This window comes from Heptranchias perlo, chromosome 34 (genome assembly GCF_035084215.1).
Source record: "Heptranchias perlo isolate sHepPer1 chromosome 34, sHepPer1.hap1, whole genome shotgun sequence".
Lineage (NCBI taxonomy): Eukaryota > Metazoa > Chordata > Chondrichthyes > Hexanchiformes > Hexanchidae > Heptranchias > Heptranchias perlo.
In genome coordinates this window covers 11,003,305-11,024,925 of record NC_090358.1, presented here as the reverse complement: position 1 = coordinate 11,024,925, position 21,621 = coordinate 11,003,305, and the positions used below count along the sequence as shown (strand labels likewise).

The window sequence follows — 21,621 nt, the reverse complement described above, 5'->3', positions numbered from 1 at the left end:
GGGGGGGAGAGGGGGAAGGATTTAACAGCAGAATCTGGCCGCTTAAGTGGACCAGCAGTACCTACCTGCTCCTGATGATCAATAGATTAAAAAATGGAGTTGCTTTCTCTGGAGGCTGGTTTCCTGGAAATAATCAAATGCTCTTTTAGAGTTTAAATTATTTTCCTGGGCCCTTAGCACTGCTGATCATAAGGGCCACCTATGTGTCTCTCAAGTCCAGCATTGCTAAGGGCCAAATTCAGAAAAATATGTCATATGACGTTTGTTCCTCATTTACATGGAGTAATAGTAACTCGCTCATCTGTGCCAGCCACATTGTACACCCGCCCCAAGGAATATCTGACTGGCGGAAAAAGCGACTTGACGTAACCAGGTCCTGTCCCAAATTCTTACCTTGCCCACTCCGATTTATTTGTCCCAGAATGGAGGAATTTTAGGGCTATTCTCATTGAAATCCAGTTTCTTAATTGTTAATTTAAAAATAACTAATGTCACCTATGTGGTTGAATCCCTGATTTGTCATATAGGGATTTTTAATTAACTAAAAAGTCTTGCATCATCTGCTACAGAAGGAAACAATTTTTAAAATTTAAAAGGGAAATTTTTTAGATTTGGAACCTGTGTCTCCCCATTTGCTGGTCAAACTTTTTTTAATGCATAAAATTAAATTAAATGTAAGGTGCTGTCTACTAGTCTTCATTGCTGGCAAGTAGCTAAAGGTTACATCATTGTCAAGTAATGACCGCTTCCATCATTGGCAAGTGGTAAGAGCCTCCAACTCTGGCAACTGGCAAGATCCTTCATCGCTGGCATTAACAAGAACCTCCATCGCTGGCATTAACAAGAACCTCCATCGCTGGCATTAACAAGAACCTCCATCGCTGGCATTAACAAGAACCTCCATCGCTGGCATTAACAAGAACCTCCATCGCTGGCAAGTGATAAGAACCTCCGTCGCTGGCAAGTAACAAGAAACTCCGTCGCTGGCAAGTATCAAGAACCTCCATCGCTGGCAAATGGCAAGAACCTCTGTCGCTGGCAAGTAACAAGAAACTCCGTCGCTGGCAAGTAACAAGAACCTCCATCGCTGGCAGAGCAAATCAGATGGAAAATTGTAGACTTTATGTTTGGACAGTTTGTATATCTAAGGCCTACTATTTAATTTCCATTCTTCTCCTCCATGTGATATGTTCATTAGCGAGACATGGCAGAAAATCTACTTTACAGTATAACATGGTATTTTTTGAATTTGGGGATCAGGCAGATGGATGTAAATGGTCTTTTTCAGTCATATGCAGTACTGAGGGAGAGCTGCATTGTTGCAGATGCCGTCTTTCAGAAGAGATATCAAACTGAGGCCCCGTCTGCCATCTCAGGTAGATGTAAAAGATCACTTGGCACTATTTGAAAAAGAGCAGGTAGTTCTCCCAGTGCCCTAGCCAATATTTATCCCTCAAGCAACATCACTAAAACAGATTATCTGGTCATTTATCTGGTTGTGGGATCTGGCTTTTTGCAAACTGGTTGCTGCATTTCCCCAACATGACAACATTGTCTAAACTTCAAAAGTATTTCACTGATTGTGAAGCGTTTGGGATGTGCTGAAATCCTGTTCCTATGTAATTTTTTTTGGTGTGTTGATTACAAAGGACAGCAAATACATCACATCCCTGATTCAGCAGGAGACTCTTAGGAGTCAGTGCAGGGCTACTGTCTTTCATTGAACAATTGAAAAAACATCTTCTCTTATGTAGCCACTGACTCTCCTATACACTACCTTTTTTTCTGTTGTGCTGTAGTTTCATTTAAAGCTCTTTATCATATTGTTTATCCTTTGCCACTTAGCACACTTTGCATTTTGATTGACAATAACAATCCCCGCCTGATTTTTCAATGATTTTGTTGCTTGTTCAAAATTTGTGACGGTTGTTCTGGTAAAGAAGAGAAAAGGGTTAAAAAGGACAGCACAAGTAAATTTTGACATTAGTTCTACCGAAAGACAACATTGTGGAGCTTGTTGTGTCTAATTTCATTTGGAGACGCTGATGGAAAAGTGGAGACGCTGTTTCCCTTTGGGAGTGATAAACAGATCAGCTGGGAATGCAGTGAGTTTGCCAGATCAGCTTTTCTGTCCTTCTCTTGTTCCTTGGTGGGGGCATTCCTTGGTGCATACCGCTGGCTGCTTAGTGTGCAGCACTTTGCTATTTTATATTCAGCACTCATCAAAATTTTTACATCAGAAAATTGATACCTCCCTCTGTGCCAAAGACAAGTGATGTCAACCTCTGATCTGCCCACAAAAGCAACTGTCCAGTGTTCTCTGCAATTTCAAATGAGAGAGAGAGAGCGCTCTTTTGCTTCTGCTTTGAAAGTTGAAATACTTTTTCTGTCTCTCTCAGAGACCAAGGCAGAGATGACTTCTGCTTCAGGAAATGCAACAGGCTTGGAAGTTCTTCTTTCAACACTTACGGTAAGATGCCTTTTTCAGGATATTTAAAAAAGTTCCAGAATCTCTTATGTTCAGGTTCATAGGTACAGTTTTTCTCAACTGCTTCAAACTTCAGAAAGATTGTATTGTCCTAATCTAATGGTCCAGGTAATACTTCTTTTAAATTATTTCCATGTGAGAGACTAATATTTGTACATACTTAAATTAAATCAAACTGGGATTATATATCTGCATGTTGCTATAGATGACATATTTTGGAAACATAATAAACTAGATAGAAATTGTTCAAAATTATTATTTATACTGTTACATGGCACTACCATCCTACAAACAATAGTCCTAGAATCATCCATTCTTAAAACACGTTTTATAGTTTACAGAACACAAAACAAAACTGCACAGTATATTAGATTCAGCAGGCCCAAGAAAACTCTCCAACTCTCAGCCTCTTCCAGTTCTCCTACTTCTGTTGAACCTCGCTCTTTTATGCTCATCTGGCTGGGGGAGGTCTCTACCCACTCCAGTAGCAATTACCTCTTAATTGCGAGGTTATTAAAGGGGGTAATACCCCTACTCTGGTATCAGGATCCCTCATCAGCCTATGGCAGATATACCGGCCCTCAATCACCTTGTTGCAATAGATGAGAAATAGAGGAAATTCCTGGCCCTAATGTTCACTGAGTGAAGTAGCATTATTTTGCTTGTAGGAAAAATTATAATTCCAAATTTCTCTAAAATGGCATTCACTGTTTTATTCCTAATCAAATTGTTGGTTATTTGCGAAAAAACTACTCATCAGTTAATGTTATTTCTCTTATCTTGTGCCCAGCTATGGAGGTGGTAAAAAAGCTTAAAAGACTTTCTGGCAAATGTTTAGGTTAATAACAGTGTTAGTCTAGACTGTGTCCAGCTATCAATGCTATTCATGCAGTGATTTTTAATTTTATTAATGCTGCCGCGTTATACCAGCCATCGTGTATAATGGGCAAATCGCATTTGCACAAACGTGCCCGTTATAAGTGGAGAATGTACATCGGAAAACAGTAGGCCATTCAACCCTTTGAGCCAGTTCCACCATTCTATTAGATCATGGCTGATCTGTACCTCAACTCCATTTACCTACCTTTTCTCCATGTCTCTAGATACCCTTCCCCAACAAAAATCAATTGAGCCAGCATCCACAGACTTTTGGGGGAGAGAGTTCTATAATTTCCACTACCCATTGTGTGAAAAAATGCTTCCCAATTTCACTCCTAATTGGCCTAGTTCTAATTTTAAGAATTAGCATGACCAAAAATCATGGCGACAGGAAGTAAAGGCTATGGATAGGAGGTGTGCATCTTATGCAAGAATTTTAATAATGTATTCGTAGATTTCCTGTGGCATTGTTCATGAAAAATCAGGGGCTATGTTGTTTGATAAAGATTAATAATTAAAGCAGCAGGCAAGATGATAATGGGGCTAAAATTTTAAGCAGAGGATGGAAGCAGAAGAGGTGGGGAGGAGGGAAAAATGTAAGTGGTAGGCAGGAAAATAAATTAATAGTTTAAGTAGAGGCTGGAGGCAGAGGGCGCAGGGTGGAGGCAAATATTTAAGCAGTGGGGGGGGGGGGGGGGGAAATAAATAAATAATTTAAGTTGTGGGGCTACCATGCAGGATGGACTCAAAATTCAGCAAGGTGGCCAGGGATGGCTGCGAACACCAGTGGAGCAGCTGGCCAGAAGGCAGCCGGGAGAACATGTGAAGAAAAGTATGATAGATGGGAACGTCTAGAAAGAGAGAAGGCAGAGGGAAAAATTAAACTAGCCGGGGGCGGGGCAATAAATTGATAATTTAAGTAGGAGGTGGAGGCAGAGGGAGTGGGTAGAGACAAAAATTGAAGGAGCAGAGGAGGGAATGAGTAAATAAAAACTGAAATAGGGTTCCTGCTCCCCTCTATAGAGGCAATGAACTGATTACTGGAGGAAAAGAAAACAGTGGTTTAGAAATATTTTCTGCAAAGAATACTGGGGCAACTAGAGAGGCTACAAAGGCTACGGGGGCGCCCTGAAAAGCCATAAACACCAGCTGAACACTAGTTGGAGAGTCTGTAAAGAGCATTGGGTCAGCTGCCAGAAGCAGTAAAGGTCAGTGGGGTGGCCAGGAGAATGGACTGGGAAGCAAGAAAAGGCTTAGGAAGAACAACATAAAGGAGGACTGGGCAACAATTGTGGCTGGTCTTGGAAGGAATATGGCACTGGAGCCTAAATGGCCAAAACCTGATCCTCGGCGAGGTGGAAAGGTGGCAAGAGCCTGAAAAAGGGAAGAACGTATAAAATCAAAAAAAACTTGCAGGAAACAAAGTAGATTTAGTCATCTGTTTCTTTAAAATGGAAAACAATAAAAGATTGTGAATCTTTATGTTAATCGGTTTCTTTATAAACAACAATTGTATATACAGCTCCCCTCCTTCTTAAGAACATAAGAAATAGGAGCATGTGTAGGCCAAATGGCCCCTTGAGCCTGCTCCGCCATTAAGATCATGGCTGATCTTCTACCTCAACTTCACATTTCCGCCCTATCCCCAAATCCCTTGATTCCCATAGTGTCCAAATATACATCGATCTCAGTCTTGAATATACTCAATGACTGAGCATTCACAGCTCTCTGGGATAGAGAATTCCAAATATTCGCAACCCTCTGAGTGAAGAAATTTTTCTTCATCTCAGTCCTAAATGGCCGACCCCTTATCTTGAGACTGTGACCTTTAGTTCTAGACTCTCCAGCCAGGGGAAACAGCCAATCAGCATCTACACTGTCAAGCCCTCCAGGACACCATCCAGGACAAAGCAGCCCGCTTGATTGGCACCCCATCCACCACCCTAAACATTCACTCCCTTCACCACCGGTGCACAGTGGCTGCAGTGTGTACCATCCACAGGATGCACTGCAGCAACTTGCCAAGGCTTCTTCGACAGCACCTCCCAAATCTGCGACTTCTACCACCTAGAAGGATAAGAGCAGCAGGTACATGGGAACAACACCACCTGCAAGTTCCCCTCCAAGTCACATACCATCCCGACTTGGGAATATATCGCCGTTCCTTCATCATCGCTGGGTCAAAATCCTGGAACTCCCTTTCTAACAGCACTGTGGGAGAACCTTCACCATACGGACCGCAGCGGTTCAAGAAGGCGGCTCACCATCACCTTCTCAATGGCAATTAGGGATGGGCAATAAATGCCGGCCTCACCAGCGACGCCACATCCCATGAACAAATTTTTTAAAAAGCCCTCTTAAGAATTTTATACATTTCAATGAGATCACCTCTCATTCTTCTACAGTCCAGAGAATATAGGCCCATTCTACCCAGTTTCTCCTCATAGGACAACCCTCTCATCCCAGGAATCAATCTCGTGAACCTTCGTTGCACCCTATTTAAGGCAAATATATTCTTCCTTAGATAAGGAGACCAAGACTGTACGCAGTACTCCCGGTGTGGTCTCACCAGAGCCCTATATAATTGCAGCAAGACCTCCTTATTCTTATACTCCAACCCCCTTGCAATAAAGGCTAACATTCCATTTGCCTTCCTAATTGCTTGCTGTACCTGCATGTTAACTTTCTGTGATTCATGGACAAGGACACCCAAATCCCTCTGATTTCCAACATTTCTTAGTCTCTCACCTTTTAAAAAATATTATGCTTTTCTATTCTTCCTACCAAATTTCCCCACATTATATTGCATCTGCCACCTTCTTGCCCACTCACTTGCAACCTCTTTGCATCCTCCTCACAGCTTATTTTCCCACCTAGCTTTGTATCATCAGCAAACTTAGATACATTACACTCGATCCCCTCATCTAAGTCATTGATATAGATTATAAACAGCTGAAGCCCAAGCACTGATCCTTGCGGCATCCCACTAGTTACAACCTGCCAACCCAAAAATGACCTGTTTATTCCCTACTCTTTATTTTCTGTCCATTAACCAATCCTCAATCCACGCTAATATATTACCCCCAATCCCATGAGCCCTAATGTTGTGTAGCAACCTCTTGAGTGGCACCTTATCGAATGCCTTTTGAAAATCCAAATATACTACATCCACTGGTTCCCCCTTATCTACCCTGCTAGTTACACCCTCAAAAAACTCTAATAGATTTGTCAAACACGATTTCCCTTTCATAAACAGTGTTGACTTTGCCTAATTGTATTATGATTTTCTAAGTGCCCTGTTACAACGTCCTTATTAATAGATTCTAGCATTTTCCCTACTACTGATGTCAGGCTAACTGGCCTATAGTTCCCTGTTTTCTCTCTCCCTCCTTTCTTGAATAGCACAGTTACATTTGCTATCTTCCAATCCATGGGAACTGTTCTAGAATCTAAGGAATTCTGGAAGATCAAAATCAATGCATCCACTATTTCTGCAACCACTTCTTTTAAAACCCTAGGATGGAGGCCATTAGGTCCAGGGGATTTGTCGGCTTTTAGTCCCATTAATTTCTCTAGTACTTTTTCTTTACTAATCTTAATTGTTTTAAATTCCTCACTCTCATTAGACCATTGGTTCCCCACTATTTCCAGTATGTTTTTTCTGTCTTCTACTGTGAGGACAGATACAAAATATTTGCTTAACGTCTCTGCCATTTCCTTATTCCCCATTATAATTTCTCCTGTCTCTGCCTCTAAGGGACCCATGTTTACTTACACTAATCTCTTCTTTTTTACATATTTGTAGAAGCTCTTACAATCTGTTTTTATATTTCTTGCTAGTTTACTCTCATATTCAATTCTTGTCCCCTTACAAGATGAGGGGGTTAGCTAAAAATCTACCTGCCTTTATCTGAAGATTTCATTTTGTTCGATTCAATTCCACTCAAACAGCAATTCTCAAATTTGCCCCATTTTATACTCAATAGGTTGTGAAAACTCATTGGAAATAAGAAACTGCCAGCCTCATTTTTTTAAAAAAGGGCTTTGATATCCATAACTGAAACAATCATGAAGGTTGTATATATTTGAAAATTATGTTAGACTTTCTCTCAAGCCTGTTATCTCTGCAACATATGGAACGAGGCTGCAGATGTTTTTTTAAACCTTCTTGTACAGTGCCTGATTTAAAGAGACATCTACCAAGCCTAAACAAGACAGATTGCTTCATATGCTTCACAAACGTTATGCCTGAGGGAGAAAAATGGATAAAGAATAATACAGAGAGGCGATGGGACAGGTGCAGAAATGTTTGATTATAATTAAATCACTTTTGATCATAATTTTGGTGCACCTGTTTTAAATGATTTCACTGCTCAGTAATCTAGGCCCCAGCCTGGAGACATAAACTATTGCAAAGAGTAAGCTCATGAGACAGGTGCAATATATGACATTCAAATCCTAATTAAAAAAGAGCAGACAAGCAGTGCAATTATATCTGTCACTGTGTCTTTATGAGAAGTAACATTTTAATGAAGAATCCAGCACAAACCAATGGGATGCAAGCTCTTTGTTGGTTATATGAACCCTCTATGAAATTAAGTTGGGTGGCCGCAACTCAATTTCTACCGAGTATGAGCCCACAGCACAAAACTACCCACAATCTGACGGAGCTGTTCATTAGCTGGCAATGTCAATCAAATAAGCAAGAGGAGTGTGCAATAATTCAAACTTAAGCAATGCTGTGTGATTGGTTCTGTTTATTTATATTTGACAGATCCTTTTTTGAATTTGAGTGGTGGGAGTTTGCAAATCTGAAGAGAAACCATAACACATGCCAAACTAGAAAACTAGCTAAAGCTGACCAAAAGTTTAAAAAAAACCAACACAATCTCCAAAAGACCAACAACTCAAGAACAGCCAGGACATGCAAAAAAAAGATACATATAAGGACTTTGTAACTTAAACACTATGGGCTCGATTTTCGCACCCCCGAGTGGCGGGGGGGCTGCGAAAATCGGGGATTCCCGGGGCGGGTCCGGAGCCCGGCTCCAACCCGCCCACTTCCAGGTTCCCCAGTGATGTGCTGACATGCGCACGGGGTGCCACTTGTAGTAATTAACCAGGCACTTCAGGTCGTTTACAGACCTGATATTTTAGGAGGGGTAGGATTTTCAGATCAACTGGGACTGTTTCTCCTACTGGGGGAAACAGTCCCAGTTGAAATGGATGTGTTGCAGCCATCAGCCTGTGGCAGCTGCAAAGGTCCATTTGACAGGGGGGGGAAAGACCCTCACTCATTGCAGGAGGCCACTCTGTCACTTTGGACAAAGTTTGGCCTCCACCACCCTCCTCCTAACAATAAAATTCACCAACTTGCACACTTACCCCGGTGGTCCAGACACATTTACCTACCTTGTGGACCCCCTCAAATGTACATCTTCCGGTTGGGGGCCGTCGTAGCTGCAGTCATGACCTCCTCGGAGGACGAACAGCATCACCAGTCTCGCTGTCCACGCCTGACACGTGGAGCTCCACAACACAGTGCTGTGACACATCCACCTGCACAGCAGGAGGGAGGGCAACGGCAGAGAAAGATGCGTCGCAGAAGGCACTACCCTCGCCACAGGGTGCCACGGGGGACATCGCCGACGTCTCTCAGTCGTCTGCACAAAAGAGCCCTGCAAATACACCTACACCCACTCTGCAGTGACACAATGGGTGGCATCAGTTGTGGGTCTTCATAGTGATCCTCAGGAAAGGGCATGATTGCACAAACCAGACAAGATTCGCAAAGAAGTGGCAGTAGTGGTGACAATATAATATGTAATGTGAGTTGATCAGAAATTAAATATAAGTAAAAACCATGACAAACCCTCAAACACCCTTGTGCATCCCCTTCATGCTCACGACATGTTTGCCTTACGCTTCCTACTGCACATATGTGATGCATGCCCTGTGGCTGCAGCACAGGTAGTGGCAGGTTGAGTGAGGCTGACCGTGAAAGAGATGCATGAGAGGGTGAGTATGAGATAGAGCCATGAGATTGTATGAGGATTGGGTTGAGTGGTAGTGGTGGGATGAGTACTGGCGAGGTGAGTAAGTTCATGTAAGATGAGGATGAGCTTTGAGTGGGTGTGAGGAGTGATGTGATAAAGTAGTATTGGCAGTGCAGAAGGAGATGTGGGGTGGGGGCGGTGATGTGGCAGATGGAGCGTAGAGGAATGAGTAGGTGTACTCACTTCGGCTGACCTACTTAGGTTATTGAAGCACCTCCTGCACTGTATGCAGGTGCGCGATATGTTGGTGGTGCAGGTGACCTCCTCTGCCACCTCGAGCCAGGCCTTCTTGGTGGCAGAGGCAGGCCACTTCCTCCCTCCCGCCGGGGGGATGATCTCTGTCCTCCCCCTCCTCCTCACGCAATCCAATAAGACCTGGAGTGAGGCATCATTAAACCTGGGAGCAGCCTTCCTCCTGGGCTGCTCCATGCTGTAACTCTTCCTATTTTCTGCGGCATCAGTCAGTGGAGGACTGCCCCTTTAAAAAAGGCTCCTCCAGCTGACAGCCTATGCTGTGCATGCGCAGTCCGCCCACTGCGCAGCTTTCCAGCATGAAACCCGGAAGCAAAGGTAAGTGGCTTCAATTAGCCTGCGATTGTGTGCGGAGCTCCCCGATTTCACTGGGCGCATCACCCACGCGCCCAGTCGACCCCCCGCTGCCAACCCGCTGCCCTCCTAATATCGGGCCCCATGTATACACAACATTCCTTCGTTTGTATTGGAGGAAGAAAAAAACATAAAAGCCTTAAGAGAAAATACTGAAGGCAGATAACTTACATAGAATTACATGGAATTTACGGCACAGAACAGGTCAATCGGTCCAAATGGTCCATGCTGGTGTTTATGCTCTGCACGAGTCTCCTCCCACCCTTCTTCATCTATCTCTATCAGCATAACCTTCTATTCCTTTCTCCCTCATGTACCTATCTAGCTTCCCCTTAAATGTATCCATGCTATTCGCTTCAACTACTCCATGTGATAGCAAGTTCCACATTCTAAACACTTTCTGGGTAATGAAATTTCTCCTGAATTCCTTATTGGATTAATTAGTGACTATCTTATATTTACAACCTCTAGTTTTGGATTCCCCCACAAGTGGAAACATTTTCTCTACGTCTACCCTTATTAAACCCCTTCATAATTTTAAAGGCCTCTATCAGGTCACCCCTCAGCCTTCTCTTTTCTCGAGAAAAGAACCCCAGCCTATTCAATCTTTCTTGATAGTTATAACTTCTCAGTTCTGGTATCCTTCTTGTTTTGTTTGATAATGCTCCTATGAAGCACCTTGGGACATTATACTATGTTAAAGGCGCTACATAAATGCAAGTTGTTGTAAATATTTTTTGCACCTCCTCCAGTGCCTCTATATCCTTTTTGTAATATGGAGACCAGAACAGTGTACAGTACTCTAAGTGTGGTCTAACCAAGGTTCTATGCAAGTTTAACATAACTTCTCTGCTTTTCAATTCTATTCCTTTAGAAATGAACCCCAGTGCTTTGTTTGCATTTTTATGGCCTTGTTAACCTACATCGCTACTTTTAATGATTTGTGAATCTGTACCCCTGCATCTCTTTGCTCCTCTACCCTATTTAGACTCATATTTTCCAAGGAGTATGTGGCTTCCTTATTTCTCCTACCAAAATGCACCACCTCACACTTAACTATAATGAAATTCATTTCCTATTTACATGCCTATTATGCAAGTTTATTAATATCTTCTTATATTTGGTTGCAGTTTTCCTCAGTATTAACTATACCCTCCAATTTGGTGTCATCTGCAAATTTTGAAATTATGCTTCTGATTCCTGAGTCCAAATTGTTCATGAAAATGGTGAACAGCAGTGGTCCCAGCACTGTGGAACACCACTTCCCACATCCGCCAGTCTGAGTAAATACTTTTAATCCCTACTCTCTGTTTTCTGTTTTGTGGCCAGTTTGCCATCCATTCTGCTACTTGTCCCCTGACTCCACATGCTCTGATCTTACTCATGAATCTACTATGCGGTACCTTATCGAAGGCCTTTTGAACATCCAAATATATTACATCTACTATCCACTCTTACTGCTTATCCACTCTTTCTGTTACTTCATCAAAGAATCCATAAGGTTGGTCAAGCATGACCTTCCCTTTTGAAATCTGTACTGATTACTCTTTATTATATTTTCAATTTCTAGTTGTTTTTCTATTACATCTTTGAGTAAAGATTCCATTATTTTTCCTACCACCGTCGTTAAACTGATTAAGGACCAAAAAGGAGATCTTCTTGTGCAGGCAGAAGGCATGGCTGAGATACTAAATGAGTACTTTGCCTCTGTCTTCACTAAAGAAGAGGATGCTGCCAATTTCTCAGTAAAGGAGGGGTAGTAGAGAAATTGGATAGGGTAAAAATAGATAAAGAGGTACTTAAAAGGTTGGCAGTGCTCAAAGTAGACCCGGTCTGGATAGGATGCATCCTAGGTTGCTGAGTGAAGTGAGGGTGGAAATTGCGGAGGCTCTGGCCACAATCTTCCAATCCTCCTTTAGATATGGGGGTGGTGCCAGAGGACTGGAGGATTGCAAATGTTACACCCCTGTTCAAAAAAAGGGGAGAGGGATAAACCTGGCAACTACAGGCCAGTCAACCTAACGTCGGCGTTGGGGAAACTTTTAAACTCTAATCTGGGACAAAATTAATTGCCACTTGGAAAAATATGGGTTAATAAATGAAAGACAGCGTGGATTTGTTAAAGGCAAATCATGTTGGACTAACTTGATTGAGTTCTTTGATGAAGTATGGGAAAGGGTTGATGAGTGTAGTGCAGTTGATGTTGTGTATATGGACTTTCAAAAGGCGTTTATTAAAGTACCACATAATAGACCTGTTATCAAAATTGAAGCCCATGGGATTAAAGGGACAGTGGCTGCATGGTTATGAAATTTGCTAAGGGCCACTGCTCTTTTTGATATATATTAATGACCTGTACTTGGGTATACAGGGCATAATTTCAAAATTTGCAGATGACATGAAATTTGTAAATGTAGTAAACAGTGAGGAGGATAGTAACAGACTTCAGGAGGACATAGACAGACTGATGAAATGGGAAGACACATGGCAAATGAAATTTAACACAGGGAAGTATGAAGTGATTCATTTTGGTAAGAAGAATAAGGAAAGACAATATAAACAAAATGGTACAATTTTAAAGGGAGTGCAGGAACAGAGACACCTGGGGATGCACGCACACATCTCTTTGAAGGCGGTAGGACAAGTTGAGAAGGCTGTTAAAAGGGCATATGAGATCCTGGGTTTTACAAATAGAGGCATAGAGTACAAAAGCAAGGAAGTTATGCTAAACCTTTATTAAACACTGGTTAGGCTCCAGCTGGAGTATTGTGGCCAATTCTGGGCACCACACTTTAGGAAGAACGTTAAGGCCTTAAAGAGGGTGCAGAGGAGATTTACTAGAGTGGTACCAGGGATGAACGACTTCAGTTACGTGGAGAGACTAGAAAAACTGGGGTTGTTCTCCTTGGAGCAGAGAAGGTTATGGAGAGATTTAATAGAGGTGTTCAAAATCATGAAGGGCTTTGATAGAGTAAATAAGGAGAAACTATTTCCAGTGGCAGAAGGGTTGGTAACCAGAGGACACAGATTTATGGTAATTGGCAAAAGAACCAGAGGCAACATGAGGGAGAAAAGTTTACGCTGTGAGTTGTTATGATCTGGAATGCACTGCCTGAAAGGAAGGTGGAAGCAGATTCAATAGTATCTTTCAAAAGGGAATTGGATAAATATTTGAAGGGGAAAAATTTGCATGGCTATGGGAAAGAGCTGGGGAGTGGGATTAATTAGATAGCTCTTTCAAATAGCCAGCACAGTCATGATGGGCCGAATGTCCTCCTTCTGTCTTGTATCATTCTATGATCCTAAGCTAACTGGTCTAGACTTGTTCTCTCTTTTTAAACGTAGGAATAACATTCACTGTCTGCCAGTCCTCTGGCACTATGGCACTATTCCCTTTTCTAATGAATTTTTATAAATATATATTTATCTATTATATATTTATCTCTGCTATCTCTTCCCTTGCTTCTTTTAGTTCTTTTCGATACAATCCATCTGGACCAGGGGTTTTATCTTCTCTAAGTTTGACTAGTTTAGAAATTATTTCCCTCCTAGCTATCTTAAATGTCCTTAAATCTTTTTTGATCTCTCTTCTAATGTCATATCCCCCTTGTTAGTCTCTCTGGTACATACTGAGGCAAAGTAATGATTCAATATTTCTGCCATTTCGCTATCATTACCTGTGAGTATATCTTGTGCATCCCTCAGCGGCACCTATCCTTATTCTGATTTTACTTTTGTTATTTATGTGTTTGTAGAATACTTTACTATTTCTTTTTATGTTCCTCTTTGCCTTCCTAATTGTTTTTTTTACTTCTTTCCGAACCTCCTCTTATTCCCTTTTGTCATTCTCTCCTTTATTATCTATGTACTTAGTGTATGCCTTTTTCTTTACTTTAAATTTTTGTGCTTTTCTCCCCTCCAACCCAATTAAAGGCACTCTCCTTTCTCTCCCGCTCCAAGATGCTACTCGTAGCTTTTCCCCTCTTCCCACCAAAGCACTTAGCTTCTGCCCCTTCTCCCTTTCTTTACCATGCACCCCTTTCCCTCCCCTTCATTGCCATCTATTCTTCCCTCCCTCTATCCTCCATTCCCCTTCTCTCTTTCACTGCAATCCATTTGTCATCTGCTCCTACTTGAGCCCAGTGCCTAATGCACTGGAACAGATGAATTATCTCCTCTCTGCATCAATCTCAGCACCAATGGCCAGGTTTGAACTCTCTGTATATTGTGGATGGAAATTCCCATTCCAGCAAGAGTTCCCACCTAAAGCATACATAAACTGCAATCCCAGTCATTAGTGCTGTGAGTGACACAGGGATCTGTCTGGTACATTAGCCATCTTAGGAGGAGTGGGACTGGGGGTAAGGGGCCTTGGCTTGGCTGATTTTTGGCTGTAAATGCTGACACACTGACCAGCTCCCCAAAATTCTGACCCTCAGTATGAAAATGTGTCTCTCAAAAACCATTACCAAGTCTGCTAATGGAGTAATACGGATTGATATGGTTGGTGAAAAGATTATTGTCTCCTGGCTGTGTACTTGAGTGCAAAGAGAGCAGAAAGGTGAACATACCTTCCTCATCATCATCACCATTTAGAGAAACTATTTCTGCTGGTTGGGGATTTTAGGAGTAGGGGGCACAGTCTAAAAATTAGAGCCAGACCTTTCAGGAGCGAGATTTGAAAACATTTCTACACACAAAGGGTGGTAGAAGTTTGGAACTCTCTTCCGCAAGCGGCAATTGATACTAGCTCAATTGCTAAATTTAAATCTGAGATAGATAGCTTTTTGGCAACCAAAGGTAATAAGGGATATGGGCCAAAGGCGGGTATATGGAGTTAGATCACAGATCAGCCGTGATCTTATCAAATGGCGGAGCAGGCACGAGGGGATGAATGGCCTACTCCTGTTCCTATGTTCCTATCACCACTCCATGGTTCATTAATAGCAAATCTGTAAATTGAAGCTCATTGACAATTTGAAATCAGGGGCCAAACTATTTTAAAGATGGTTGGCCTGCATGCAACATGTGTACTTCACTGGCTAGTCTCCAGAGAGCAGCAATGATTTGATTTTGTTCGTACCGTCTTCCCTCTAAAAACCGGTGCAGTTTGTCGCTGTCTGGTCCGGATGAGAAGTCGGGCGAGACGGCGACGGTTCCAGAATCAGGGCCAGTCAACTGACTGCGCACGCGCAGAGGGCATTTCGAACGCATCTTGGGGCGCTCGCGAGCAAACGGTACAGAAGTTTCGAAAGTGTGAGGGCGGTTTGTGTGACTGACACTAAGCAATGTCAACAGAACAATTCCAATAATGCAGGCGGTGTTTGTCTCATGCTCTGGCTTTGCCATTACTATAATCTACTCTTGGCATGAGTGTCACCGAATTCGCAAATGGAACCCAATTTAGACATTTTGGACTGCGATTAACAGAGCGAAAAAATAAAATTCATTGCAGATGAGGGAGAATGTCTGACTGCACATTGAGACAGTGACCTGGAGCTGATTTGTTTTCCCTAGTCCCAATGTGAGGAGGGGGGCTCCTTAATGTTATCTCTTGGGACAGAATCGGGGAACTTTACTGTGCACAGAGGTGGAAGGACCAAAACAATCCTGTTTAGGTTTCATTTTTTTAACCTAATTTTGTTGCAGAGTTCCCATGATATGCAAAGTACTCTCGGCATCCTACAAATTCTGGATGAATTACTGTCGGCTGGTGAGTATGTGACGCAAAATTCAATCACATTTCACTAATCACATGGAAGCCATGGGGATAACACTAGTTTAGGGTAAAGAATCTTAATTCAGGATTTTGTCCTCATTCTTTTTTTTCAGTTTTTATGCGGTGGTTCCAGCTGAGCTGAGATGGGAATTTTACACAAGTTGCGCACATGTCTCCCTAATTATGTGAGAGTGGCTGTGGTCTGTTATTCCCTGTATACGGGAAGTATCTGGCATCCATTCAATATTCTCCCTGGTAGCACAGTTGAGACTGGAACTCATATCAAAAGACAGCTGGCTGGAACTGCAATACACAGCCCCACTGTCCCACTCTTTGATCTCTTTAAAATAGCTTGTTCCCTAATTTTAGATTGTAAAATGAGTTTCAATTAGCTGATTTGATATTAATGGACATGAAGTTGAAGGTGAGGAAAGGTATGTTCACCTTTGTGTCTTTGCATTGTAAGTACATAGCCAGGAAATGCTAATTATTTCACTAACCATATCATTCTATATTACTCTACTTGCAGACCTGATGGGGAGTTTTGAAAACCACTTTACTCGACAAAAAAACCTTAAAACAAAGCAGAGAACTCATAATCTATCTGTCACCTGCCTCTCTCTTGTCTTCGGGCTGCCTGCACCGCACATTGTCACTGGATGACCTGGCCTGAGGCTGCCCCAAAGAGATGTGCAGGACTGGGTAATTTTTGATTTGCTGGCTGGGGAAGTGCCCAGCCTTTACTGGCACCTCTCCATAACAGCATGCTAAGAAAATAAATTGAGCATGTGGAGAACTACAAGCACAAACTCACTTCTTACTACATCAGGCTGCTCATACACAATAAAACAATGTATCACAAAGAAACTAACTCAAACCAAAGCCAGTCAAGAAAATGAAACATCTGGGAATGAGTCCTGGCCAGCATTCCCTTCTCAACCGTCACCACTAAAAATGGATGAATGGTGATTCACCTCGATACTGTTTGTAGAGTCTTACTGTGTGCAAAATGGTTCCTGTGTTTGCCTACATTACAATAGCCACTGCACTTCAAAGTAATTAATTCTGTGTGAAACTATTTTGAGATGCTTCTCAGATGTGATAAGGTGCCATATAAATGCAAGTCTGTTTGTCTCCATACGTACGAACTGTCAGAATTTCACTCTGACATCAGTGTTTGGGGACACAGTCCATGTGTCAGCGTCTTCTAACAAATATTAGTGCAGAATTAACCTTTGCTCTCATTGCTGCCTCTACCTAGTCCCGTTGCTAATGGAAATGATTTCGGTCGCAGGATTCTTGTGAGAACAGGGTTCCTCCTCACAGGACTCAAGGAGTCATGCTGAAGGGAGAGGGAAGGGGTGGGGGTGAAATGGATGGTAATGAAGGAGAGAGCAAAGGAGTAGGGTCTGGGAATGGTGCTTTGGGAGGGAAGAAGGGAGAAGCTAGGAGAGATACGTTTGGATAGAGGAGGGAGAGAGAGACCCAGCATTAGCTCTGAGGGGGTTAGATGTGGAAAAGTGGCTGTTGAGGTAGCTTTTGAGTAGATGATCTGGTTGGTTGGCTGAAAATCCAAACGTTAGTTTTCTTTTCCTTTTTTTTGATTAAAAATCTATCAATTGTTAAGTGTAAAAAAGCTTAAAATTACCAGCATGCATAATTTTCATTATAAAAATTTAAAGATTTCTAGGAGAGCATGCCGATAGACCTGCCCTAGAATTGCACAACCAATTTTGTGCCTTTAACATTTATATTTTCCGCTCAAGACTTTTATGTGCTTATATTTTATTCCCTGATGCAAGTGAAGGAATGTTGTGTATACCAAGTATTTAAGGTACAATTCATATAACTACTTGTTTTCACACATCATAGGCTTATAATCGGGGCTGTTCTTGACTTGTCAGCTTTTTGAGGGTTGTGTCATTTTTTGGAAACTGTGATCAGCTTTTGCTAGTTTTCTTGGTTGGTATGCCTGACCTCGCCCCTCCCTATCTCTGTAACCTTCTCCAGCCCTACAAATGACAACAGCAATAACAACTTGCAATAATATAGCACCTTTAACGTATTAAAATGTCCCAGGTGTTTCACAGGAGCGATTTTCAAACAAAATTTGACACCTAAGGAAATATTAGGACAGGTGACCAAAAGCTTGTTCAAAGAGGTAGGTTTTAAGGAGCGTCTTAAAGGAGGAGAGGCGGAGAGGTTTAAGGAGGGAATTCTAGTAATTCTAGAAAATCGCTCCTGTGAAGTGCTTTGGGATGTTTTACTATGTTAAAGGCACTATATAAATGCAAGTTGTTGTTGTTGTAACTTCCTCCAGCCTTACAACCTGCCAAAAACTCTGCGTTTCTCCAATTCTGGCCTCTTGTGCATCCCTGACTTCCTTCACCCCACCAGTGGTGGCCATGCCTTTAGCTGTCTAGGCCCTAAGCTCTGGAATTCCCTCCCTAAATATCTCCACCTCTTTAAGACGCTGCTTAAAACCTACCTCTTTGACTAAGCTTTGTCACCCGTCCTAATATCTCCTTCTTTGGCTCATTGTCAATTTATGTCTGATTATGCCCCTGTGAAGCGCCTTGGGACTTTTTACTATGTCAGAGGTGTTATTTAAATGCAAGTTGTTGTTATGTTTCTTGAATTTGCAATTTGTTTCAGGTACAGTCAGACGGATCTATTACATGATTTCTAAGGGAGGCAGCGAGGCATTGCTGCACACACTAGTGAATGTGACCAGAATATTTCCTCCAGATTATGATGTCATCTTGCCTTTACTGCACTTGATTGTCAAAGTTGGACAAAGAGGTAAGGAACCGAGTTAATGTTGTATTTTCCATTTTGGCACTCTAACTTTGAAGAAACAACAGAGCAGAGAGAAAGGAAATGCAATGAATGTGTGAATTTTCAACAAAGCATCTGCCAAGGTACCACACAAGAGACTTATTGCAAATATAGTGGCATGTGGAATGTGGCCACATAGAAAAATGGCATATGGCAGCCTCTCTATCTAGAGGACAGAAAGCAAAACATACGGGTAAAAGGAAGCTTCTTGGATTGGGAAGCTATTGTTTGGATGGAACACTGTAGGGGTCTGTGCTGGGGCTGCTCTTATGTATTATATTGATTTAATCATCTTGACTTGGGAATTGAAAAACAATATTGAAATTTGCAGGTAACACCAAAGTGGGGATATGACAATTTGTGACAAATATTGTGAAGGACTGCAGGAGATAAGTTAGTAGGATAGGCAGATGTAGTTCAATGTAGAAAATCGTGAAGTAATACATTTTAAAAGCAAGAGTAGGGAAAGAAAATTTGCTTTAAGTGGTAAGATTTCAAATGGAGTAAACAAACAGAGATTATTCAAGCTGTCAGCATAAACAGATAAGTACACAAAAAAGGGAACGGAATCTTTGATTTTGTATTTAGCAGCATAAAAAGTAAAAGCAGGGGAGTACTGTTGAACTTGTATAAGACCTTAACTAGGCCACAGTTGGATATTGTGTACAGTTTAGAGCACCCCTTTATAAAATGGATATAAAAACAAGTTGTTTGAAAAAGAGGACCATTAAGGTGTACGGTGAGCGAGCAGAAATGTGGAGAAGAACAACACCACAGACCTGATGAGTCAAAATGGCTTCTTACATTCAGTGATTCTATAACAATTTACTTTCTTGATAGAAAAGAGACAGGGAACACCACAGTGGTCACATATAGACTTCTGAATATTTGTCCCAGTGCCATTTTGGTCACTGAATAGAGGCATGATTTGTTGTCACTGAATCAGTGGTTTTATAAAACTATCTGTTATTTTGTCACAGACAAGCAGTTTGGACAGAAAGCTCAAAAAATTGGAGCCATAAATGAGACCGTGAACCTGCTGAAGCACAGTCTATGGCAGCCCAAGTACGTCACTTCCTGTCTGTGGGTTCTCAAGATCTATGCTTCTAGAGGTAAGTGTCACTGAAGTCACAAACTTGAAAACTTTAAATGACTTGGTCTGAGAAGTCCTAGTGTAACCTATAATAATTAACAACTTTATAATGGACTCCAGTATTTCTGTCTTTTTGGCATCAGTTTTAGTGGAATGCGATTCTTATGATCGTACCTCCTGAGCTTGTTGAGAGATTTGAATCACATTAGCTGTCTCTGGTAATACACCTGTGCTGCTGTCCTCATTTCTGTCAGTGTCTTTGAAGCATTTCCTCTGTGTTTCATGTTGTGTATATACCTTTATGTATGAGTGAGTGTTCCCACCTCAGTTATCTTGGAAAACACTGACCTCTTGTAAAGTGAATATTTCACAACAATTTTAACTAAAGAGTCTGTAGTGATCTCTTACCCATTTAATCCTTCGATCAAGGATGTCAGTGGTCCTTAATACTTTGTTACAAATCTACTTACAGAGGTGCTTTCTCATTTCCCACATCAATTTCAATTTTCACATACGTTGACCATATATATATATATTTTTTTCAGTTTAAAAAATATAAAACATAAATGTTTCCTCTGTTCTAGTCTTAATTATGTAAGTATGGCTTTCGACATTGCCCCTTTCAGTATACATCTATAATTTTCTAATATTACCCTCCTGCAGTATATAGCTGTTTATTATTTCTGTATTATTCAGTATTATTTCTGATATTGCTTTGCAAAGCTGTTAAATATTCCTGATGTTGTTGTCTTGTGATAACAATCTATTATATATTTCTCACATTGCCCTTCTGCAGTATGTATGTGTCCATTCCCTGACACTTGCATCCAATGTGCATCTGATCACAGCCTGTTTTATCTGGTACATGTCCAATTCCAGGGAATTGATTTGGCTAATGTTGATCTCGGGCAGTTATATGCTGCTCTGGTCTGATTTCAGGTGCTTGTATTCAGTAGATGTCTGAACCAAGGAAGTTTTATCTAGTATACATTTGACCCCTAAGCTGCCTGATGCCTTTCCCTGGTTAACCAAGGCCTGATGCCTTTCCCTGGTTGGAGGGGAGAGCATCAACACGGGAGTCAATGCTGGCTTTCTTTTCACGCCTCCTGCTGGCTGATTTCAGAGTAGTTTTGATAGCACTGGTAGCAGGTGACCTGTTATACTTCTCAATTTTCTTTGCCCTTCTTCCTAGAGAGTATTTTCACTTGCCCAGATAGCTAGGTAAATTGGCGGTATGCCCAGGGAATGAACAGAGAATCCCTTTTTAGATTATCTTAGCTATTGGTACTGTCTTCCTTGTCTCCGGAAGGTAGCACAATGACACTACACTAGAGCTTATTTTAGGCCTTAACTGACATACCTATTTATTAAACAAAAGTAAAACAAGTCAGTCGTAGAATGAGATTAGACTAGGTGGCTCATTTGGGAAACAACATGAGTGCAGACTTGATGGGCTAAATGGCCCATTCCTATGCTGTAACACACTGAGGCAGGGATTAATTCTTACCTGATAATCTTTGCGTTCCTGATTGTGTGCAGAAACTTCAGTTTACACAGGTATTAAGCTGCTTTGCATGTCAGTACTAGATTTCCCTGATAATTTGGTCAAGTACGTGATATCACTACGACCTCATCAGAATTTGTTTATAAATTTGGTATGTTCCATGCCGCCTTTACAGTTGCAACTGGTGCTGCACTGGGTAAGAGTGGAATTACGGGACTCCTGCTTAAACTGATATCTCCATACACAACCAGGAACACAAGGGCTATAAGGTAAGGATTGAAACCTGCCACAGTGTGATTGTGCTGTGCTAATCTTCAGAGCACAATCTGCCTCAGGGCCACCTCTTCCTGCTTGGTTGAATGGTTTTGTTTTCAGCTCATGCACTGCGATGATCAAACAAACATTAATAGTATTTAGTATTAAAGTCCATCATGTTCT

At 41.7% G+C, this 21,621-nt stretch overlaps 1 protein-coding gene across 1 annotated transcript in view; it reads left to right on the top strand.

Moving 5' to 3' along the window:
- Positions 1–2,343: 2,343 nt before the first annotated feature.
- The window catches only part of LOC137301780 (cytosolic carboxypeptidase 4), a 166,208-nt gene continuing 146,930 nt past the window's right edge, over positions 2,344–21,621 (top strand). The window contains exons 1-5 of the mRNA XM_067971410.1: positions 2,344–2,470; positions 15,679–15,742; positions 18,404–18,550; positions 19,567–19,698; positions 21,359–21,452. Of these exons, the coding sequence (XP_067827511.1) occupies positions 2,414–2,470; positions 15,679–15,742; positions 18,404–18,550; positions 19,567–19,698; positions 21,359–21,452 (494 nt within the window). The 5' untranslated portion in view covers positions 2,344–2,413. The remainder of the gene's footprint in view (positions 2,471–15,678; positions 15,743–18,403; positions 18,551–19,566; positions 19,699–21,358; positions 21,453–21,621) is intronic.